This window comes from Rhinoderma darwinii, chromosome 2 (genome assembly GCF_050947455.1).
Source record: "Rhinoderma darwinii isolate aRhiDar2 chromosome 2, aRhiDar2.hap1, whole genome shotgun sequence".
NCBI lineage: Eukaryota > Metazoa > Chordata > Amphibia > Anura > Rhinodermatidae > Rhinoderma > Rhinoderma darwinii.
Window position 1 is genome coordinate 227,556,348 of NC_134688.1, and position 25,884 is coordinate 227,582,231.

The window sequence follows — 25,884 nt, forward strand, 5'->3', positions numbered from 1 at the left end:
CCTGGCTATAACTTTCTATGAAGGATGGAGCAGAGAGAGCGCGTGACTCCGAAACACGCGCTGCATGTAAGTCAAGATGTGCCATGCTGATCGACTTCTACCCATAAAGACTGAATGCTGTCATAAAGTCAAAGGGTAATTCAACAAATTATTAGGTCTCTAGCAGGAAGTAGGAGCAGAGAAAAACATACAGACACACTTCTAGTAGGAATTATATGTCTCGCCAGTGCTGGAGTCTCAGCTACACTGGTCTGTACTGCTGTATAATGTACTCCATGCTACTGCTGCCTCTATATACAGTGGATATAAAATGTCTACACACCCCTCTTAAAATGACAGGTTTTTGTCATGTTACAAATCAGTCCAAGATGAATAATGTCAGAACTTTTTCCAACTTTTAATGTCTCTTATAATCTGTACAATTGTATTGAAAAACAAACAAATCTTTTAGGGTGGAAAAATAAAAATAATGTGGTTGCATAAATATGCACACCCTTAAACTAACACCTCATGCACAAGAACGAGTGTGCCGTCCAAGTCCCGTCAGTGATCCGAGGAAAGATAGGACATGTTCTATCTCTACTCAGGTCGGAGACTCTGACCATGTTTCACTGACCAGATTCACCCGCTAAAGTGAATGGGTCCGTGAAGACTATCTGATGCCATCAAAAACGGCCCGAGTGGCACAACGGTCGTGTGCAAGAGACCTAATACTTTGTTGAATTACCCTTTGACTTTATGACAGCATTCAGTTTTTATGGGTAGAAGTCTATCAGCATGGCACATCTTGACTTGGCAATAGTTCCCCACTCTTCCTTGCAAAAGCGCTCCAAATCTGTCAGATTGTGAGGGCATCTCCTGTGTACGGCCCTCTTCAGGTCACCCCACAGATTTTCAATGGGATTCAGGTCTGGGCTCTGGCTGGGCCATTCCAAAACTTTGATCATCTTCTGGTGAAGCCATTCTTTTGTGTATTTTGGAGGGATGCTTTGGGTCGTTTTCTTGCTGAAAGGTGATATTCATCTAAAGCTTTTTAGCAGAGTCCTGCAGGTTTTGTGCCAATATTGACTATTTGGAACTGTTCATAATTTCCTCCACCTTGACTAAAGCCCCAGTTCCAGCTGGAGAAAAACAGCCCCAAGGCATAATGCTGCCTCCACCATGCTTCACTATGGATATGGTGTTTTTTTGGTGATGTGCAGGGTTGGCTTTGCGCCTAACATAAGTTTTGGAATTATGGCCAAATAGTTCAACCTGGACTCATCAGACCATAACCCGTTTTCCCACATGCTTTTGGCAGACTTGATGTCGGTCTTTGCAAAACATTGCCGGGCTTGGATGTTTTTCTTTGCTAAAAAGGCTTCTGTCTTGCCACCCTACCCCACAGCCCAGACGTATGAAGAATGTGGAAGATTGTTGTCACATACACTACACAACCAGTACCTGTCAGAGTCCTGTAGCTCCTTTAATTTTGCTGTAGGCCTCTTGGTAGTCTCCCGGACCAATTTTCGTCTTGTTTTTACATTAAGTTTTGAGGGATGTCCGGTTCTTGGTAGTGTCACTGTTGTGCCAAATGTGATCCACTTCTTGATCACCTTTTTCACTGTGTTCCATGGTATATCTAATGCCTTGGAAATTCTTTGGTACTCTTCTCCTGACTGATGTCTTTCAACAACCGGATCCCTTTGATGTGTTGTAAGCTCTTTACGGACCATGGCTTTTGCTGTCACGTGCAACAAAGCAAATGTCCAGAAAATCCTAATAGAACAGCTGAACTTTTATATGGGGTTATTCAGAATCACTTTAAATAATGGCAGCTGTGTACTGACTACTATTTAACATGAGTTTAAGGCCTCATTTACACGAGCGTGTGCGTTTTGCGCGCGCAAAAAAACGCTGCGTTTTGCGTGCGCAAAAGGCAATTGACAGCTCCGTGTGTCATCCGTGTAGAGATGAGGCTAGTCAACGCCCGTCACTGTCCAAGGTGCTGAAAGAGCTAACTGATCGGCAGGAACTCTTTCAGCACCCTCGACAGTGAATGCCGATCACAATATACAACAACCTGTGAATAAAAAAAGACTTTCAAACTTACCATGAACTGCCTGCTTCCTCCAGTCCGGTCTCCCGGCCGTTGCCTTGGTGACGCGTCCCTCTCTTGTCATCCGGCCCCACCTCCCAGGATGACGCGGCAGGCCATGAGACCGCTGCAGCCTGTGATTGGCTGCAGCCTGTGCTTGGCCTGTGATTGGCTGCAGCTGTCACTTGGCCTTAATTGTCATCCCGGGAGGTCGGACTGGAGGAAGGAGCCGGGACTTATCGGTAAGTCCGAACTTCTGTTTTTTTTTACACGTATATGTATATTGTGATCGAAAGTCACTGTCCATGGTGCTGAAACAGTTTAAGTCTTTGAGCACCGTGGGCAGTGACTGTCTCCTGACGTCGCGTACCCGAACATTTTTTGCCGGGTTCGGTCAAAACGAGTTCGGCCGAACCCGGTGAAGTTCGGTGCGCTCATCTCTAATTTGACACTCCGTTTGGATGTTTGTAACCAGAAAAGCACGTGGTGCTTTTCTGTTTACATTCATACTTTTGACAGCTCTTGCGTGATTTTCGCGCATGCAACGCAGGACCGTCCGTGTGGCATGCGTTGTTTTCACGCACCCATTGAAGTCAATGGGTGCGTGTTGCGTGAAAAACGCAAGAATATAGAACATGTCGTGAGTTTTACGCAACGCACTCACGCAGCGCAAAATTCACGCATCGTCTAAACAGCCCCATAGACTATTATAGGTGCGTACGACACGCGTGAAAAGCACGCGCGTCGCACGCGCGTATAATACGCTCGTGTAAATGAGGCCTTAATGTGATTGGCTAATTCTGAACACAACCACATCCCAAATTACAAGCGGGTGTTCACACTTATGCAACCACATTTTTGTTGTTGTTATTTTAATTTTTCCCATTGTTTTTCAATGGAATTGTACAGATTATGGGTCACACTAAATGTGGGAAAAGTTTTGAAATGTTTCATCTTGTACTGATTTTTTGACATGACAAAAATATGGGGTTTTAACAGGGGTGTGTAAACTCTATATCCACTGTGTGTGTGTATGTATGTATGTATGTGTGTATATATATATATATATTGTATGTGTATGTGTGTGTGTGTGTGTATATGTATGTATATATATATATATATATATATTAAAGTGCCCACCAAAAGTTCTGGAACACCCTTATAACTTTTGAGTGGCTCGTGTTAGAGGGTTGAAATTTGGTGGGATTTAATGGGGTCCTAAAATCTACCAGTTAACGCCAAAAAAAAAAAAAAAAACCCCCGGTGGGGTGGGTGGGGTCAGCAAAATCTTAAATTGCATGGGGGTCGATCTTCATTATCGGCTACAGCCAGTGTTGGCATTACCCAAATGTACCGCACGGAGGTCGCACGGTCGGATTTACATCTCATCGGGGTACTAGATTAATGTGAGTCCCCTTGACTCTCACGTGTGCGTGCGTGCGTTTGTACACAGCCCGAGATAACAACTTGACAGTGTCCTAAGCGAATGTGAAACCTCTCCATAACGTTATTTATAACATCTGGTGTGATTGAATTCGAAATGTTAACTATTTTTTCCCGCAGCTCGTCTAAGTTTGCGATCCTAGTCTCATAGACTTTACTTTTTAAATACCCGCAGTAAAAAAAGTCTAATGGGGTCAGATCTAGTGATCTTGGCGGCCATTAGATCGGGCCTCTTCTACCAATCCATTGATCATGAAAATTATCGTTCAGAAGATTTCGAGCTCGCAGAGAAAAATGAGCCAGAGCTCCATCCTTCTGATACCAAACATTGCGGAAAGCTTCTCCAGCAATATTTTGAATAGCCGGTATCACTTGGTTTTTTAGCAAATTGCAGTAATTTTCTGCATTTATGTTTCCTTCGATGAAAAACTTTCCTACAATATGATTGAGCAATATTCCGGCCCAAACGTTAACCTTCTGAGGATACTGGGTATGACTGTCTCTCATCCAATGTGGATTTTCGTCTGCCCAATACCTCATGTTCTGTCGAGTTTACAGAACCGTTTAGTTCAAACGTAGCTTCATCCGAAAAACAGGTCCAGTTGAAAATCTGATGAGTATCATCAAATCGTGTCATCATTGTATTGCAAAATTCCACTCTTCTGTCATAATCATCTTTGGATAGCTCCTGAACTAGATTTATTTTTAGAAGGATAATAATGATGCCTCTTCAAAATTCGACGGACTGATGTGGCGCTGATATCATTTTGTTGTGCTCCACTCGAGACCGATGTATGAGGAATATCATGTACAGTGAGCAGAACATCTAAAGCTTTTTCATCATTACTAGCATGGTTGGGTCTTCCAGATCTTGGTGTGTCTTTAACCTCTTCACGCGCTGCGCCGCAACTGTACGTCCTGCAGAGGGCTTGCTTCCCGCATCAGGACGTACAGTTGCGGAGCAGTTCCCGGCGCACACTGTCTTAACGGACAGTGTCCGGGAACCGGGAGGTCAGCTGTCCCCGACAGCGTACACTCCAGTCTTGCGGGTCAGCGGACCATCGCCGCTGATTTTGGCAACTAACCCCATAAATAAGGCGACAGATTGCGTTCGCCGCATTTAAGGAGTTTGAAGCACATCGGCAGCCCCCACAAAGTAATTGTGGGGGCTACCGATGCTTGTCGTGGCAATCGGAGGCCAGACAATGACCTCCGGGTTGCCATGTACGGAAGCCTCGGAGGAGCAGCCTCCAGCCGGTTCTCCGAGGCTTCCTGTCAGTGGGACTGTCACGTCACAATGACCGTTAGAACACATTACACTACGTAGGTAGTATAATGTACTCTAGCAGCGATCAAAGCTGCAAGTCTAAATTTCCCCTAGTGGGACAAGTAAGAAAAAGGTTTTTTAAAAAAAAGTGTAAAAATAAAAGTTATAAGTTATATAAACAAAAAGTGCTTATTTTCCTATAATAAGACTTTCATTATAGGAAAAAAAATGAACACATTTTGTATCGCCACGTTCGTAACTTTGCACACTATGACTTAATAGATAGTCATGGTTCGGGGGCTGATGTATGGAGCGTGCTCACGTGCTGAGCCCGCTCTATACGCTGCAGGTGTCAGCTCTGTATTACAACTGACACCCAGGACTAACGGACAGGAACAGCGATCGTGCGGTTACAGAAGCCTGTACAAATAACGATATACTGCAATACATTAGTATTGCAGTATATTGTACCAGCGATCAAATGATCGCTGGTTCAAGTCCCCTAAGGGGACTAATAAAATGTGTAGAAGAATTAAAGTTATTAGTAGTGAGAGAAAAAAGTTTAAAGTTATAAAAAAAAAAAACTTTTCCCATTTTTCTTCTAAAGTAATGTAAAAAAATTAACAACATTGGTATCGCTACGTCCGTAAAAGGACAAACTATTACAATATACCATTATTTAACTCGCACGGTGAACACCATAAAAAAACTTAAATAATTTAAACTGCCAAAATCGCTGTTTTTTTTTGTCACTTTAGCTCTCAAAAAATAATTAAATAGTACTTTTGGATCACTTGTTTTATGTACCAAAATATGGTACCAATAAAAACTACAGCTCGTCCCGCAAAAAATAAAACCTCCCACCGCTCAATCAACCGAAAAATAAAAAAGTTACAGCTCTCGGAATGTGGTGAAACAAAACAATTTTTTTATTTTAACAATTAGATTTTTCTTTGTAAAAGTAGTATATTATAAAAAAAACTATATAAATTTGGTATCGAAGTAATTGTATTGAACCCCAGAATAAAGTTACGTTTTCGTTTTTACCGCACGGCCAAAGCTGTAAAAACGAAAACCCCTAAAAGTGGAATCAGATTCTTTTCCTATATCAGCCCGCAAATAATTTTTTTGCAGTTTCCCAGTACATTTTATGGCACTTTAAATGGTGTCAATAGAAACTACAGCTCCTCCCGCAAGAAATAAGCCCTCACTCCACTCTATTGACGGAAAAATAAAAAAGTTATGGCTCTAAGAACGTGGGGAGTTAAAAACAAAATGAAGAAATCAAAAAATTAATCAGTCCTGAAAGGGTTAATTCATTTCTAATGAAAAAAAAATTATGACCCCATGTGGGGTATTTCCCATACTCTGGAGAATTTGCTTTACAAGAATTGGTTGTTTTTTTTTCTCCTTTATGCCTTGTGAAAATGAGAAAATGCAACATTTTAGTGGAAAAAAATTGTGATATTCATTTTCGCAGCCTAATACTAATAAATTCTGTCTAAATGCTCACTATACCCCTAGATAAATTCCTTGAGGGGTGTTTCCAAAATGGGGTAACTTTGGGGGTTTCCACAGTTTTGGTCCCTCCAGGGCATTGCAAACGTGACATAGCATTGAAAACCAATCCTGCAAAATCGGTGCTCCAAAATCCAAATGGCGCTCCTTCCCTTCTGAGCCCTGCTGTGGGTCCAATCAGCAGTTTATTACCACATATGGGGTATTTCCGTAATTGGGAGACATTGCTTTACAAATGTTGGGGTGCATTTTCTTCGTTATTCCTTGTAAATATTACAAATTTCTATGTTTTTTCAGAAAAACAGTAGATTTTCATTTTTACAGACTAAATCCAATATATTTAGCGAAAAACCTGTGTGGTTAAAATGCTAACTATACCCCTAGATAAATTCCTTGAGAGGTGTAGTTTCCAAAATGGGGTCACTTTTGGGGTGTTTCCACTGTTTTGACACCACAAGACCTCTTCAAACCTGACAAGGTGCCTAAAATATATACTAAAAAAAAAGGAGGCCCAAAATCCACTGGGTGCTCCTTTTGCTTCTGAGGCCTGTGTTTCAGTCCATTAGCGCACTAGGGCCACATGTGGGATATTTCTAAAAACTGCAGAATCTGGGCAATAAAATATTGAGTTGCATTTCTCGGGGTAAAACCTTCTGTGTTACAAAAAAAAAAAAATGTATTCGAAATGAATTTCGGCAAAAAAAATAAGATTTGTAAATTTCACCTCTACTTTGCTTTAATTCCTGTGAAATGCTTAACGGGTTAAAACACTTTGTGAATACTGATTCGAATACTTTGAGGGGAGCAGTTCAAAATAGGGTGACTTCTGGGGATTTTCTAATCTAATAAGGCCCTCAAAGCCACTTCAGAACTGAACTGGTCCCTGAAAAAATGGCCTTTTGAGATTTTCTTTAAAATATGAGAAATTGCTGCTAAAGTTCTAAGCTTTGTAATGTCCTAGAAAAATAAAAGAACGTTCAAAAAATGATGCAAACATAAAGTAGTCATATGGGAAACGTTAACTAGTAACTATTTTGCGTGGTATTACTATCTGTTTTACAAGCAGATACGTTTACATTTTTAGTAAAATGCTAATTTTTAAAAAAAAATTTGGGTGTTTTTCAGAAATAAATATCGAAATTATCAACCAATTTTTTTTCACTAACCTAAAGTACAACATGTCACGAGAAAACAATCTCAGAATCGCTTGGATAGGTAAAAGCATTCCGATGTTATTACCACATAAAGTAACACATGTCAGATTTGAAAAAATTGGCTGTGTCCTGAAGGCCAGAACAGGCTGGGTCCTGAAGGGGTTATTTAGAAACAAACAGTTCTTTTAACAGTTAACAATCAAATTGGATCACGGACAGGATAAGTGGCATTGAATAAAGCCGCTACTTCTCGATAGGATCTTGTTTTTTCTTCACCATACCCTCTCAACATCAATAAAGTGATCCTTTCCGTTTCGGTCAAATGCATTTTTTGATATGACAATAGAAATATACAAAAATGAAAATTACTCTCCGAATTAGCGCTCTCTGAAATTCACAAGCGACTACCGAAATGTGTATACATGAAATCATGTTATAATCGTAGACCAGGTCCATTTTGTATCGCCGAGGCCAATTGTAATAATACGTAATTTAAAGTCACCTTGATGTGACATTCCCAAGCTCACACGCACACGCGCCTACACACATTTTGGATTTTACCCGCACTGTATATTTTGGGTAATGCCAACACCGGCCGTAGCCGATAATGAAGATGATACCTTTAAAGTTAAATATCTCCGCCAAAAAAATCTGATCTAAAAATTAATTGCGCCATTGTTCTCGTTTTGAAAAGAGTTTTCAAATGAGCCCCCACTCGACCCCTCCCCGTACCATTTAAGATTTTGCTGCCCCCGATCACCCCACCAGCCACAATGTGGGTGTTTTTTTTTTTTGTCCTGCATTGGTGTCCTGTGCGGGCTGGAGGCAATCTCTTGCTCTGATGGTTGCAATTTAAAGTTTACTCCGATCGTGTCTGTTTAACCCCTTAGATGGCCACTAAATCTACGTGATTTACGGGTGTATGGGGCTCCCTCTGTCACCCATTGGTGGCACACAAATAGTTTTTGTGGGCTGCCGATAGGTTGTCATGGCAGCCAAGGCCTAAAAGGCCCCCAGGCCTGTAATGGCTATATGCCTAATAGATTGCCTGTCAGTAATGCTTTAACATAGCTTATATAATGCTTTGGTATAATTACTATCAAAGGGTCGCTTAGTGAGGTCCCCTAGTGGGACTAAAAAAAGAATTAGTGTGAAATAAAAACTGTTAAAGTTGCACAGTAAAAAAAACAAAAAAACTGCAGAATTATGTCTTCCATTACCCCCCAGAAAATAATACAAGTTAACCAAGTGCCATGTACCCCAAAATGGTGCCAATGAAAACTATTGCTATGACTTCATAGATGGAAAAAATTCAAGAGTTATGGCTCTTGGAATGCGATGATGCAAAAATAAATAATTTTAGTTCAAGTGTTTTGTTTTTACTGCGCAAAAGTAGTAAAACATAAAATACGTATACATACTTGGTATCACCATAACCGTACTGATGCAAAGAATAAAGATAACATTATATTTACGGTGAAAGGTGTAATTTAACCCCTTCCCGCTCCTGGACGTACTATTCGGTCATGGCAGCTGTATCGTTCGCGCTCCATGACCTAATAGTACGTCTCGGGAGTAACGGCCGTTTCGGCCTTCCTCCCTACACATACAGGAGCTGTGACAGCTGCTGTCTCGTACAGCAGCTGTCACAGCTCCTACAGCGGGGACCGATTCCTGTGTCCCTGCTGATTAACCCCTTAAAAGCCGCGTTCTATAGAGATCGCGGCTTTTTAGGGGTTAAGCTGCCATCACTGGCCTGCTACACGATAGCGGCCGGCGATGGTGACTATAGCAACCGGACACCAAACAATGGCGTCCGGCTATGCCATAGATGGAAGCCTAGTGGGTCCTGACAACGTCAGGACCCACTATGCTTGCTGTCAGTGAGTAGCTGACAGTTCTAATACACTGCACTACGCATGTAGTGCAGTGTATTAGAATAGCGATCAGGGCCTCCTGCCCTCAAGTCCCCTAGTGGGACAAAGTAATAAAGTAAAAAAAAAGTAAAAAAAATATGTGTAAAAATAAGAAAATAAAAGTTTTACAAGTATTAAAAGTAAAAATCCCCCTTTTTACCTTATCAGTCATTTATTATTAATAAAAATATATAAACAAACAAATAAACTATACGTAATTGGTATCGCCGCGTCCGTAACGGCCTGAACTACAAAATTATTTCGTTATTTATCCCGCACGGAGAACGCCGTAAAAGAAAATAATAATAAACCGTACCACAATCACAATTGTTTGGTCACTTCACCTCCCAAAAAATGTAATAAAAAGAGATCAAAAAGTCGCATGTACCTAAAAATGGTACTGATCGAAACTACAGTTCGTTACGCAAAAAATAAGTCCTCTCACAGCTTTATTGATGGAAAAATAAAAAAGTTCTGGCTCTTAGAATATGGTAACACAAAAAGTGAATGATTTTTTACAAAACGTATTTTATTGTGCAAACACCATAAGACATAAAAAAAATCTATAAACATCTGGTATCGCCGTAATCGTATCGCCCCGCAGAATAAAGTGAATATGTCATTTATAGCGCACGGTGAACGCTGTAAAAAAAATAGAATAAAAAAACAATAGTAGAATTGCTGTTTTTTAGTCACCACGCCACCTAAAAATAGAATAAAAACTGATCAAAAAGCCGCATGCACCCCTAGAAAACTACAATGAATTCCTCAAGGGGTCTAGTTTCCAAAATGGGGTCACTTTTGGGGGGTTTCCAATGTTTTGGCACCACAAGACCTCTTCAAACCGGACATGGTGCCTAATAAAAAAAGAGGCCTCAAAATCCACTAGGTGCTCCTTTGCGTCGGAGGCCGGTGCTTCAGTCCATTACCGCACTAGGGCCACATGGGGGTTATTTCGCAAAACTGCAGAATCTGGGCAATACGTATTAAGTTGCGTTTCTCTGATAACCATATAAAAAAAAATGGTATAAATTTTCTGACAAAAAAATAAATATAAATTTCACCTACTTTGCTCTAAATTTCTGTGAAACACCTAAAGGGTTCATAAACTTTCTAAATGCTGTTGTGAATACTTTGAGGGGTCTAGTTTCTAAAATGGGGTGTTTGATAGGGGTTTCTAATATATGGGCCCCTCAAAGCAACTTCAGAACTGAACTGTAACCTTAAAAATAAATTAGGCAATACTTCGCTTCTTACATTATACTGATAATGAGCCGTGCCCACCCCGAGATGACCCCAGTTTTGACCGTTTGTATAAACGGAGACCCCTATTAGACCGTTTCAGTGCCCGGTTTTCCCAAGCATACACCCCCGAGAAGTGTATTTCTATTGATGAGTCCCTGGTACATTTTAAAGGGAGGGTTCAATTCCGCCAGTACCTGCCGGGTAAGAGGGCAAGGTATGGCGTGAAGATGTATAAGCTGTGAGAGTGCATCAGGGTATACCTACAGATTTAGGATATATGAAGGAAAGGCCACCCCCAAACCAGACTGCATCCTGGACTACAATAGGTACATGGGAGGGATGGACTTGTCAGATCAAGTCCTGAAGCCCTACAGCACCATGCGGTGTGGTATAAGAAGCTGGCCGTGCACATCCTACAGATGGCATTGTACAATGTGTACGTGCTACATCGATGTGCAGGCCAGAGGGGAACTTTCCTGGAATTTCAAGAGGTGATTATCAAGAACCTAATCTTTAGGGACCAAGAAGGGGGGGGCACCCAGTACTTCTGGAAGCGGGGCCACACGCATCGTACCAGGGTGGCAACACTTTCCAGGAGAAGTTCCCCAAACTGGCAAGAAGGGAAAAAGTCAAGAGGTGCAAAGTCTGCTATAAGAGGGCGATAAGGGATGACACAATATATCAATGTGACATGTGTCCCGAATAACCAGAGCTCTGTATGAAAGAGTGTTTTCAAATTTATCATACATCCCTTGGTTTATAATTTACCCTGATCCACTCCGCACAGCTTATCCCCACTCGTCTTTCCCCTCTGGGCCCTGCTGTGTGCCCAGGCAGCTGATAACAGCCACATGTAGGGTATTGCCATACCCGGGAGAACCCACATTACAGTTTATGGGGTGTAGTCTCCGGTCAAAATACTCACTACACCTCTAGATGAATGCCTTAAGGGTGTAGTTTTTAAAACGCGGTCACTTCTTGCGGGTTTCAACTGTACTGGTACCTCAGGGGCTTCTGCATACATGACTTCGCACTAGAAAATCACCAGTAGGCCAAATGGTGGTCCTTTCCTTCTGAGCCCTCCCATGGGCCCAAACGGCAGTTTATCACCACAAATGGGGTATTGCGGCACTCAGAACAAATTGCGCAACAGAATGGGGTATTTTGTTTCTTGTCAAAATAAGACATTTTCAGCCAAAACTACATATTATTTGAAAAAAATAATTTTGTTTTAATTCCCAGCCCAATTCAAATAAGTTCTGTGAAAAAACTATGGGGTCAAAATGGTCACAACACCCATAAGAGAATTCCTTGAGGGGTGTAGTTTCCAAAATGTGGTCATTTGTGGTTAGTTTCTATTGCTTTGATACCTCTGGGGCTCTGCAAATGCGACATGGCATCCGAAAACCAATCCAGCAAAATCTGGACTCCAAAGAACAAATAGCGCTCCTTTCCTTCTGAGCCCTCCCATGGGCCCAATAGGCCGTTTATCACCACAAATGGGGTATTGCCGCACTCAGGACAAATTGGGCAACAAAATGGAGTATTTTATTTCTTGTGAAAATAAGAATTTTTTAGCTAAAACGACATATTATTGGAAAAAATAATTTTGTTTTAATTCCCAGCCCAATTCAAATAAGTTCTGTGAAGAAACTATGGGGTCAAAATGGTCACATTACCCATAAATGAATTCCTTGAGGGGTGTAGTTTCCAAAATGGGGTCACTTCTGGTGGGTTTCCATTGCTTTGATACCTCTGGGGCTCTGCAAATGCGACACGGCACCCGAAAACCAAACCAGCAGAATCTGCACTCCAAAGAACACACAGCGCTCCTTCCCTTCTGAGGCCTCCCATGGGCCCAAACGGCAGTTTATCGCCACAAATAGGGTATTGCTGCACTCAGGAGAAATTGGGCAACAAAATGGGGTATTTTGTTCCCTGTGAAAATAAGAAATTTTGATAAAAAATTACATCTTATTGGAAAAAATGACATTTTTTTCATTTCACAGCCCAATTCAAATAGGTGCTGTGAAAAAACTGTGCGGTCAAAATTGTAACAACAACCATATTTTATTTCCTTGAGGGGTGTAGTTTCCAAAATGGGGTCACGTTTGGGGGATTCTTACTGTTTTGGCACCTCAACACCTTTTCAAACCTGGCATGCTGCCTAAAATATATTCTAATAAAAAAGAGGCCTCAAAATGCACTAGGTGCTTCTTTGCTTCTAGAGCTTGTGTTTTGTTCCACGAGCGCAGTAGAGCCACATGTGGGACATTTCTAAAAACTGCAGAATCTGGACAATACATGTTTAGTAGTGTTTCTCTGGTTAAACCTTCTGTGTTACAGAAAAAAAATTGAATAAAATTGAAATTCAGCAAGAAAAATTAAATTTGCAAATTTCACCTCCACTTTGCTTTAATTCCTGTGAAATGCCTGAAGGGTTAAAAAACTTTCTAACTGCTGTTTTGAATACTTTGAGGGGCCTAGTTTTTAAAATGGGGTGTTTTATCAGGGTTTCTAATACATAGGCCCCTCAAAGCCACTTCAGAACTCAAGAGGTACCTTAAAAAAAAGGCTTTTGAAATTTTCTTAAAAATATGAGAAATTGCTGTTTATGTTCTAAGCCTAGTAACGTCCAAGAAAAATAAAAGAATGTTCAAAAAACGATGCCAATCTAAAGTAGACATATGGGAAATGTGAACTAGTAACTATTTTGGGTGGTATAACCGTCTTTTTTACAATCAGATGCATTTAAATTCTGAAAAATGCTATTTTTTCAAAATTTTCTCTACATTTTGCAATTTATCACCAATAAACACTGAATATATCGACCAAATTTTACCACAAACATGAAGCCCAATGTGTCACGAAAAAACAATCTCCGAATCGCTTGGATAGGTTTAAGCATTCCGACGTTATTACCACATAAAGTAAAATATGTCAGATTTGAAAAATGGGCTCTGAGCCTTAAGGCCAAAACTAGAAACTAGGCTGCGTCCTTAAGGGGTTAAAACTCATGGAACAATGGTGAAGTTGCAGTTTTTTTTCCTCCCCCCCCCCCCCCCTATAAAAAGTTAATAAAAGTTAATCAAAAAATTATATGTACCACAAAAGGTGCCATTGCAAAAAACAAGTCCTCATACATCTATGTCGATGGAAATATAAAGAAAGTTATAGCTCTCTGAATGCGATGACGGAAAAACTGAAAAAATTGCTCACTAAAATAGGCTGGTGACTGAGGGTTAATGTGTTTTTAGTTTTAATTTTGCAATATTATTGCATTGTTGATCATGTGAGAGATGTGGATCCTCTTGATTTAGGGCATATTATACCATTTTGTATTGTAATGTAGATATAATCTAATCATTTAGTAACTTTAAATACATTGCATTACTTATCTTGGACTTTTGCTGAGTAATAATGTATTCTATAGTCCAGATCTGCATTCACAATGCTGCTGGTTGCTATAGGAAACCGATAATAAGCTTGATGACAGACACCTCTTGTTACCCCTAAAAGATACCGGTCATTTTGGCCTTAAAGGGATTTTCCGATGATCAATATATATCTGATCACTGGGAGGGGGTCCGACCGCTGGGACTCCCACAGATCCAGAGAATGGGCTTACCTTGCCAACCCTTGCGCCACATAAGCGGTACTGTGCATGTTTGGCCACCACTCTATTCATTTGCTGTAGGGCTGCTGCAGACAGCGGAGCACCATCTAAGGTAGCCCCATAGACCGTGAATGGAGCAGTGGCCGAGTGTCCGCAGTACTGCTCCATTCATATGGGGGGAAAAAAAGGGACTTAACGAACAGATAAATTACAACTGGTTTTTCTAATAACCTAAATAGCTCTCCAAAATAGTCCCTCACTCCCCCTTAGGACATGCACCATTACTATGCATATTCTAGGGTGTTGCTGATCCTCGTGTACTTTATTACAAACAGACAGATGTCCTCCTACTCCTCCCCTCTACATATATCCTCCTACCTCTTGGCCACCTACTGCTGTTTCTATATAGCCATGTGAGATTACAGCTCAATCCTCTTTCTATTAACCCCTCCCGGGCCTCCCCCTCTGTCTCTCCCGTCCGTTCCACCTTTCCCATCCTCTTCCTCACTCCATTTAGTTGCTTACTGCATGATTCCGGTAAGATCAGTCCAACTTGCTCGAGTGTGGACTGCTGGTTTCCTTATAGTTTTTCAGGTTCTGTTGCTAAACCTGAGGGTAGCTGATATGCACTCAGTGCCTTTACCATGTATGCAGTATAGTGTGTCTTTTGGTCTAGGTCCTCCTGACTCTTTTTATTTTTATTTATTTTTTTCTCTTCGCAAAAAATTAAATTTCGCCTTTTGTTTTTTGTGTTTTCTCTATGTTTGAAGAACACCTTAAATTTTGTTTTAAATGTACTGCATGGGTTATAACGATTAAAGGGGTATTCCCAACTTAAACGTTTATGGCAAATCTCCATTTTAATGTCCCTGGCACCGTGATCACATATACCTCCTCTGTTCTGGGTGACCGCTCAAGCGGTTTCCTGATGGTACGCTAGAGATGCCACTCGGAGGGGAGGGGCAGACAGTGTTCAGTGCAGATAGAGTATTGAACATGATGGGGTGCCTCTGTGGCACTTGCAATAGCGGCATTGGGGACATGAAAACATTTATCGGTCATGCAACCTACATGACCAACACAACAGATATAGCTAGGCGGTCTCTCAATACCATCAGTCCTGGCAATCGCTATCAACGGGCAGAGTATCAAAAGAGCAAAGGGAGTCTCTCTCCTTTGTCATGTTGCGATCGCTATTAAATGGCCTGGGTTTGAGTCTCAATCACAGCTGCCACCCGCAGGTGATTGCAATGGCACAACTATTGTGCCCCTTCGATCACCGCACCGTACATTTACAGCACAGGACTTTAAAGGGTTATGTCTCGGCTAAGCACCTATAATGTGGGAGAGTTTTCCTACACCAGGTTCCTGTATGGAGCCTGGTGTAATCTACGCTAGGACCCAGCGCTAGGAGATTCCGGTGTTGATCACGGACCCTGGTGTGTTCTTGGGGCTCGTACTATTGTTGTGCCCAGGTTAAATGCTGATTCCGGTGAATATCGTTATAAACACTGAGATATACTTATCTAAATGATTCAGTGTTTACTGTTTAATACATTTTTAATATACACGGTGGGGCTTTTTTCACAGTGGTGTGTTACCCCTGTTTTTAGCGAGTTACTATAATAAAAGGTATATTTTACTCAAATGTCACTTCAGTGAATTTGTAATCTACGCCAGATTGCAAATCTCCAGTCAGCAATGAATGATGGGAGATTGCACATCTGAAGCCTGAAGAATTGTCAATGCAGCTCTGAACTATAATGCAAGCTGTAACTCGAATCAGTATAAGATGAGTGAAGCAAGGTATTTTTTTTTATGAAGATCAAATATAAAACTGTAGCGTAGTGTTTAAGAGGCGAACTTACATTTTAACGTCCTGTACACAATGTGGCCGAGCCATGAAAATTGCAACGCGCCCAAAATTGTGGTGCAAACGTGTCGCTTTTAATTCGAAATTTGATGTAGGATTTAATTGCAAGGGAACATATCTTTATTGTTAACATGCACTTGTTTTCTTAGCAAATTTCTCAAACTTTAAATTTCTTTTTAGCAGGTGTGATTATGTGGGCTGCATGCTGTAACTGGCTGTGTGTAGATACTGAGCCCGAAGAGATCCCTCCGAGTGCAAGAACGCATGACCGCCCCAATCAAAACATCAGAACTTCGCCTCCAGTTTCAGAAATTAGCTGCAAATCTTGTCATACCAGGCTACCAAGCACTAGTAGAAAAGTAAGTGCTGAGATTTTCTTTACTCAAAATAGGGATGGTCTCATTAAGGTAACTAATCTTCAAAAAGAAGCCGGTCCTGTTTTCTTCACCCCCGGCAATCGGGTGTCATTGCCGGGGGAAACTGCGGCCAGTCACATTTCCCCTGCAGCGGCCGCTGTAGCATTACATGTCGGCCATTAAAATGAATAATTGCAAAGATGTGCTGCTTCCGCTTAAGTGGCAGCTGCTCTTACAGAGCGGCTCCCTGTTTTTGATCATAGAGGCGGTCCCAAGCGGGGACTCCCCGCTATGATGTCCATATGCTCTATAGGGCAGACAGAGAGGGGCTGTCTTGATGGGACAACCCCTTTTTTAAAGCTCAATGTACAAACTGGGAAAAATACAGGTTTATGGGAACAGGTCACATATATATTTCTTTAAATGGTTGTCCTCTTTGAAAAATTCCTTTTTGTTAGAAGGGCCCCCTGACTATAAGCTAATCAAAGGTTGTCCTGCGGCTTGAACCCTAAGAGATGAACTTTAATGTTCAGGGAAATCCAGCTGCAAGTATTCAACTCCCAGTGCCACCACAGGAGAAATACATGGTGCCCATTAAAGTAAATGGACTCTCTGTGTAATGCATGGATGCCCTGGGTGCTCCAAAAAGACTCCTTGTAGCTGCTCTCTACTTTTGACCAATTGATGGAGTTCCTGAATAAGGGACTCCCCTCTATTTACTTAGTTTATTTAAACCAAATACGCCATTATCGCTATGTTCAAACAACCTCTGTTAAGATGTATTCTGGGGCTAAAAAAAAAGTTTAACTCTGCCGAAAATGCTAATCTAATAAACTTTACAATGCACTTATTTTAAGAATTCCCAGGGTTCTTTTGCTAATGTTGTCTGGGTCTCCACATCTGTTAACACGCCGGTGTGATGACTGTCACGTGAGTGGTTCAGCCAGTCCTGGACTGCTGCAGTGATGTGTCGACTACAGCTGGCTGTGACTGACCAGCCCGCTTGCATGACGTGTTGTCCCTGTGAGTAACCTATTATTACACAGACATGTAAAGAGCGATGTGGTAAGGGACCCAAACACAGGCAGCGAGAAAATGGTGAGGAATTCTTAGTTATTGTCAGTTTTTCATGGCCGTTTTGCATCAGTGGGTCTCTAAATTTGAATCCATTTCCAGTCCGACTGTCCGTTTTTAATGGCCATTTGCCATCCGTCTTTCATGGCCGTTAAAAAAAATAAAAAAAAATAAAATTAGGATGGATTTCATTTGTCAGTTTTTTTTTTGGTCCCAAACCCCTGAAATCACCACATTGCCCTTGTAGATAGTGCTGCAATGTCCCTTTAGACCGTGCCACCGTGGCCACTGTAGATAATGCCCACAAAGGACCACAGTGCCCACTGTAGATAGCACCACAGTGCCCACATATAAAGTGCCAGTGCCCACATAGTACCACAGTGCCCACATATAAAGTTCCAGTGTTCACATAGTACCACAGTGCCCATTGTAGATAGCGCCACAGAGCCCACATAGTGCTACGGTGACCATGTAGATAGCGCCACAGCATCCCCTGTAGATAGTGCCCCCCTTGTAGATTCCACCCCCTCCCCTGTAAATAGTGCCACCGTAGCTCGCTGTAGGAACGTAATCTGCTGTGTGCGGCGAGTCCTCGGCCAGGATCCGTTATTACCGGCCGTTACAAGGATTGTTTCCTAAAAAACTGATTCATTGACTACTATGGGAGCCGTCTGGTTGTGAAAACATGTTCACGGGCCGTTAAAAAAACAAAAAAACGGCCACGTGAATACACCCATGGAACTTCATTGTTCTGAAAACAGCCGTTTTTCACTGTCGTGTGAATGTAGCCTAAAAGTAAATATATTTGATTTTAAGATTTATTTTTTTTAATCCCCAGGGAACTATATATACACGCACAAATGAGCAGCACTCAATGTCCAAAATCCAACATGTGAGGGGGTGCAAGCGGGTAATCCTGATCCACGGATTATAAATATAAAAGAAGAAGAAATCCCACAGCACACCGGAGTAATCAAAAAGAGTGGCTTATTCTGCCAACACAACCGCAACGTTTCTGTCCTACTATGGGACCTTTTTCAAGCTTGAAAAAGGTCCCATAGTAGGACAGAAACGTTGCCTTTATCAAGCATGGTGACATACTGAGTGATAACGGTTTATAAAGAGCAAAAGAGCATTTACATAATTCATCTCATCAAAATACAAATAAAGTGCAAAGTGACAGAATTACAGAGCATTGTGTATATGAATGGTATCAAGTACAATCAAAATATTGATACAGAAAGTGCACGTGCAGATACATTTAAAATAAACAACATTATCGCATAATAAACATGCAATAATACATGATTACAACATAATCAAATATACAACAGTTGTGTCAGAACTAGTCACATTAGTTCCCCTCACCAATCAGAGCTTCAGGACCTTCATCGTCCAAATTGCGTACAGGCTATGTGTATCACAGCACTCAGTACACAAAGCATGGTATTGTGGTATTGTAAGGTATGTGGGTGTGTGTATATAAGTTGCTGACATGCGGTTAGAGGACCGGAAGTTTTTACGTCGCTATGCAACAGGATGCTTCAGGAGCGCAGTGATGACAACGCATTCACCGCCCCGAGCACTTCCCTCGCAAAGCGTTCACCGTTGTCAAGCAACCACCAATCACAAAGCACTGTGTGATTAAAGAAGTACATGTTATAACGTAGTTACCGCTGGTATCGTATATAGTCCCAATCAGGTAAAAGATCAAAACTTGATCTAAAAATAGGCTCGTGGAGACAGTCAGTATTATTATAGCGATGTTTATAACGATTCATATATGTTGGCGGATACAGAGCACCCAAAGGTCCACACGCGGGTATACTAGATCCCTGTCCACACTTCCGTGGTCAAGAGGGAACTAGTCCCCAGGAACTCTAGGATCCAACCAAACACAATGTAATGTGTATGGGGAATCCCAGCAGATCCACACACCCACATATCTTACAATACCATGCTTTGTGTACTGAGTGCTGTGATACACATAGCCTGTACGCAATTTGGATGATGAAGGTCCTGAAGCTCTGATTGGTGAGGGGAACTAATGTGACTAGTTCTGACACAACTGTTGTATATTTGATTATGTTGTAATCCTGTATTATTGCATGTTTATTATGCGATAATGTTGTTTATTTTAAATGTATCTGCACGTGCACTTTATGTATCAATATTTTGATTGTACTTGATACCATTCATATACACAATGCTCTGTAATTCTGTCACTTTGCACTTTATTTGTATTTTAATGAGATGAATTATGTAAATGTGAATAAACCACTTATTTTTCACACTTTTGGAGTGCTGCAAGATTTCTATTTTTATATACTGCCTTGTCCTTGGATCTGGACGACTTGCTTGGCACCTACACATTTGTTTCTAGTGAGTGCTGCTGCTTTCTATTGCTATATATATAATATATATATTGCACCCTTATTTACTAAATCAACCAGTTAACCAAACTCCATTGTCAATTACAATTTTACTAGCCACACCCAGGCATGATTACTGCCAGACCTGTTGAATATTTACACTATGAGGGTCAGTTCACACGTTGTGTAAATAGTGCGGATTTTCCGCAACTGAATTAATTGCGGAAAATTCACCGCAAACACAGTAGCAGGGAAGTGGATGAGGTAAAACTTACCTCATCCACACGCTGTGTAAATACTGAGCGGAAAAAATGCTCAGAAATTGACCTGCGGTGCAGAATTTTATTCCGCAGTAGGTCATTTGTATTTGGGTAAACACTACTTATTTGTTGCGGGTTTTCCCCATTGAATTCAATGGGAGGTAAAACCCACATCAAATAGCAGTTGTTGCGTTTTTTTTTGCGGCGGGTTCGCAGCGATTCCGCTGCAAAAACGCAACTCAGGAAAAAAATAATCTTCTTCTTACCCAGGAGTCTTTCTTCATCCAGGCCGGTCTCCTGGGATGACGTTTCATCCCATGTGACTGCTGCAGCCAATCACCGTCTGTAGCGGCGGTCACATGGGATGAAACATCATCCCAGGGGATCAGCCTAGAAGCAGGCTGGCTAAGTGCTGCAGTTTTCTGCGGTGGACAGAATTCCATGCGGCGCACAGGGCGGATACGCTATGTGCTTTTACACAGCGTATCCGCCCTGTGTAAACTCAGCCTAAAGGAACCTATCTGGCAATGTGAAGCAGGCTTGGATGCCTCAGAAAGCAGCACAAAATGCATATAGTTCAGGTCGTTATGGACACGGCGACACCAAGTATGTAGTTTATTGAATTTTTTTTCTAATGGTAAAGAATCTGAAAAGGGGGGGGGGGGAGAGTGTTTTTTGGATTTATTCCGTAAAATTTTATTTTTTTGTATCAAACTTTTTTTTTTGCAACGCGTTTTTTAGGCTCAATAGGAGACTTGAAGGCCTGAACCTCTGATCGCTGTTATAATACTATGTATGTACTGCAATGTGTTTGAACTGTCAGTTTTACATACTAAGGCCCCATGCACACGAACGTAAAAACGCCCGTAATTACGGCACGTTTTTTCGGGCCCATGGACTTCTATTGGCCACGGGTACCTCCCCGTATGCTTACGGGAAGGTGCCCGTGCCGTTGAAAAATATAGAACGTGTCCTATTTCAGGCCGTAATTACGGCACGGGCAGGCCCATATGGGGCTCCCGTAATTACGGGTGACTACGTGTGTGCACCCGTAATTACGGGAGTGTTGCTAGGCGGCGACAGTAAATGGTCACTGCCCAGGGTGCTGAAAGAGTTAAACGATCGGCAGTAACTCTTTCAGCACCCTGGACAGAAACTACCGATCACAATATAGATCAACTTGTAAAAAAAAAATAGAAGTTCATACTTACCCAGAACTCCCTGCTTCTTCCTCCAGTCCGGCCTCCCGGGATGACGTTTCAGCCCATGTGACCGCTGCAGCTAATCACAGGCCAATCACAGGCTGCAGAGGTCACATGGACTGCCGCATCATCCAGGGAGGTCGGACAGGATGTCAAGAGAGGGACGCGTCACCGCTACAGACGGTGATTGGCTGCAGCAGTCACATGGGATGAATAAGTATGAATTTCTTTTAATTTTTCTGCGGAAAGGGCTGTCCCTTCTCTCTATCCTGCACTGATAGAGAGAAGGGCTGCCGATTACTGCAGGGCAATTTTGCAGCGAAAACGTGCCCGTAAATACGGGTGGAATACTGGTGACACCGGACCCGTATTTAAGGGCACGGATCCGTAAATACTGGTGCAATACGGGTCGAATACGTGTGACCAAGGACCCGTATTTACGCCAGTATTTACGGGAGGACAAAAATACATTTGTGTGCATGAGGCCTAATAGGCATTCATGGCATACCTGGAGGCCATTGTTAGGCCTCCAACTGTCATGGCAACCATCGCCCCCCGATAGTATCGCAGGTGGGCCAATGGGCTACAAACCACGAAAATCCTGTGGTCGCAATAAACAGCGGCATCTAATGGGTTAATCGGCCGGGATGGGAGTTCGCTCCAATTCCAGCAGACAGTCAGCTATAATATAGAGGTGACATCCACTGCTGATGTCGTGGGCTCAGCTCCTGACTAAATTTTTGCGGAAACCCCTTGCCGACCATGACGCACAGTTACCTCAAATGTCGGCAAGTGACTAATGTGAACAGGTGTAACGATTAAACTCTTGTTAATCATACAAATTATTTTTTTTATGCAAACATTTAAATAATTGATGGTCATTCTGACATTGCGGTATGTGAACACGTATCGTTTGATTGATAGCAGATGTGACCGTTAAATATACGACCAAAGGATACATTTTTAACTATAATTGAGTTGATAATGTTGTGTGTTAAGTTTTTAAATATCGCTAATATGAATATCTGCTCATGTAAATGAACCTTAACTTCTCCCCAACAAATTGTCTTTGTGGTAGGAATCTAACTCCTTTGCATTCACTTACTGTATCTTGGCCTTGCAAATACAAACCCTTTGTCCCCTGAAAGTAAAATCCTTCTGAAAAGAATGATCTGTGCTGTATCCCAAAGTATACAGCTCTCACTACAGAAATACTTCTTTGTTTGCTTTAGGATCTGCTGACCCAAGTTGTCACGTCAACCGTGTATTGTTTAACTGTCCCGGATAAAGTGGTTTCACTTTTTAACAATCGGGTTACTGTGTGTGTATCCTCAACCTTGTTACACAGTGCGTGACTTTGACCTATAGCTTGTAATTGTGCGGAGTTTCACATGTTTTGTTGTAAACCACATCCTAGCAATGTATTTCTATACAATGAGACAAACGGATTGTACTGCTGTGCTCACATATGTCCCACAATTGTGCATATGTAGTTTTATTTTTATATGTATATGTGTGTGTATATATATATATATATATATATATATATATAATTATATTGGTTAATTATTTTACTCTAATATCTTCCTTAGAACCCCTGCATGGATTGTAGGAATAACTTCTGCGCAACATGTCTAATACAATTTAATGATGGCCTACCTCTTTGTCAACTGTGCCGAAGGATACGCTCTACTTCCTTCAACCGTGAGGAGTTACTCAAACTCAAAGTAAAAGATCTTCGGGACTATTTATCAATGAGAGATGTACCTACAGACTTGTGCCGGGAGAAAGAAGACCTGGTACAGCTCGTATTGACTCTGAGACCTGTTTCCTATTCAGATGTGACGAATGTTCCATCGTATTCATCTCATCCGAACAGTCCAATGACAGATATTGGTTCAAGTCAAATACGCACAGAACAAGACATTCCAGCAGTAAGTGATCGTCAAGTGTTTGATGTAGAACTAGTTTAAATATCTTACAGATGAATGTATAGATGTGTCCACCCTTATTTTTTTTTTTATATTGCGTTAATTTGTACTAATCGGGATACCAATTTAAAACAATCTCGCGCCATCCAGAAAAAAAATGTATGCGTTAACAGAATTTGTTCTTTTAACATGGTAGTCTATAGGTGACAGATGGCCGACGGATGGCATCCGGTACAGCTATCCAATAAAAAAATATGTAAACCTTAAAAAAACGTATACGTTTTTAACATGGGAGTCTATGAGTGACTGATTCCACTTATGGATGCCATTCATCACCCATAGACTCCTATGTTTAAAACACACAAATGGTTAACTTTTACATTTTTTTACTGGATTGCTGTTTTGTGTGCTTTTGTTTTGAACATGGGAGTTTATGGGTGACGAATGGCATCAGTCAGAGGTATATGTTTTTTTTTACGTTTGTTCAACATCTTGGGACATGTCGGCATAGAAAGAAAGTAAGGGAAGATGCATCTGTATCTTAAAATAAATAATATAGTTACATTTCTTAAGCTATGTTCGCACCTGCTTTCGGTGCTTCCATCATAAGTTCCATTGAATCTTCGCATACTTGGTGTCGTAGCATGCAACGTTATTCTTACCGTCAAAACGATGGAAACACCAACTGACATTATTTTAAGTCAATGTGGTCCGTCCGTCACAGTTCGGATCAGTCATTCGACCCCTCTAAACCACTTCCATGGCTTTCGTTATGAGTAGCCATATCACAGGTGTGGATTTAGCCGTATATGTATTGTCTAAAGGGGCTGCACATAGAGATGAGTTTGGCCTATGGAAAATTTTGCTCCTGCTTAGTTCCATTTGCGTCTGTAAACCATAGTAATTGTATAAGTAAATTCCATAGTAAAATGGTAAAGAAGTCATTAAGGGCCGGTTCACAGAGAGTTTTTGGCTCTGATTTTGACGCGGGAACCGCGTCTGAATCAGTGCCAGAAAATGTCTGCAACCACCTCCCATTGATTTAATTGGGAGACGGAGGCGTTATTTTCCGCGGTGGCTTTTAGACACTCGCAGGAAAAAAAGCGGCATGTTCTTTCTTGCCACGGTTCCACCTCTGACCTCCCATTGAAATTAATGGCCACAGGTGAAAAACTCCACGAAAACTGCAGCAAGAAAGTGCATGCCGGTGAAAGGAATTTTGAGGCAGGTTTTTTTTGCATGCAAATTTCTCAGTGTAAACAGAGCCTAAGATCTCCTTGCGGAGTTTGAAAATGCACGAATATAACAATAGAAATGTTGATTAAGTCTTGTATAATGCCACTGGAACTCAGTCTTCCTTAGTTACAGTGGTTTTAAATTCACGATTTCCATTTGTATCCAATAAAGACAATGATGGTGGAAAGAAATGGAAGCTTTCCCAATGTCCTGTATAGCGGTCCATTTTAGAATAATCGATGTGGTTTTTTTTACTCTGTGCCCACTTTCCCAGTTGAAATCAATATATGTCAGTGATCTTTGAGAGCAGCATCAGCTGGTTTTCAAAATCTATTCTGGTTAAATCAATTAGAGTTCATGTTACTATTGCTCAAGTTATCAAACTTCTCAATTTGATGTTATTAGAGGTCTTGACTGCATATAGTAAAAATATACCTTGCATATCGCTTACACTTTTAATCTACTACAAGAGTGTGTTTTTTTTGGTTTGAAACTTTCGCAGGATCATAGTTTGGCATCTATGGCAGATGCTATTATTGAATTTTATGCCTTAAAGGTGTTTTCTAGGTTGGGGGCTTTTTTTTTTTATACTTATGACCTACACAGGATAAGACAGTATATGATCGATGGGGATCTGACACCCCGACCCCGCACTTATCAGCTGTGCTACGTAGGGTCGGTGCCGGAAGCAGAAGGCTCTGTATAGCGGCCGTACTGGGTTACTGCAGTTCTGCTCCTATTCACTCAGAAAGGAGCAGAGCTGCAATACTGCAGAATTTACGCTATACAGTGGTCTGAGCCTTCTGCTTTTATACTGATCTTTCATCAATATTAAAAAAACAGCCCCCAACCTGGACAACCCCTTTAAGGAATGGATATGCTGCAACGCTTTTACCCATCAGCTATAGTATATGTATTTGGGATAAGTGTAGTACAGATCCACGTTATTGTGTTATAGGTCACAGTTTGTCATTAGAAGGTTGTATTGACTTTCGTTTCCCAAAATGAACCAATCTTTGTCATTGTGTCCGCTGTGCTAGAAATATGAATGCTGACCCCTTTTATCCAGTTTCAACTCTATTTAGCATGCTGCCATCTGGTGAAAAGATACCGGTTGGTAAATTCTAGAAAAATGTATATGCTAAGTGGTCCTGATGTGCTTTACATTGGTGTTGTGTACCCATGTAATATTGCATAGGACTCGCCCAGAATGTGTTGCTGTACTCCCTGCCTCCACTTGTCTTCCGAGTCCCCGATACTGTTTGCCTAGTTTGTGATGCAGCAAAAGTGCAGAATAAAAATAGAGAATTTGGTCCTAGGTCATGTTATCTATGTCACACATTT

At 41.4% G+C, this 25,884-nt stretch overlaps 1 protein-coding gene across 3 annotated transcripts in view; it reads left to right on the top strand.

Annotated features, from left to right (window-relative positions):
• Positions 1-25,884, top strand: part of RFFL (ring finger and FYVE like domain containing E3 ubiquitin protein ligase) — an 82,744-nt gene that overhangs the window by 50,326 nt on the left and 6,534 nt on the right. For 2 of the 3 annotated variants that reach the window (XM_075850398.1, XM_075850399.1), the window contains exons 2-3: positions 16,290-16,468; positions 22,966-23,307. In XM_075850398.1, the coding sequence (XP_075706513.1) occupies positions 16,301-16,468; positions 22,966-23,307 (510 nt within the window). In that variant the 5' untranslated portion in view covers positions 16,290-16,300. The remainder of the gene's footprint in view (positions 1-16,289; positions 16,469-22,965; positions 23,308-25,884) is intronic. The other variant, XM_075850396.1, reaches the window with a different exon arrangement.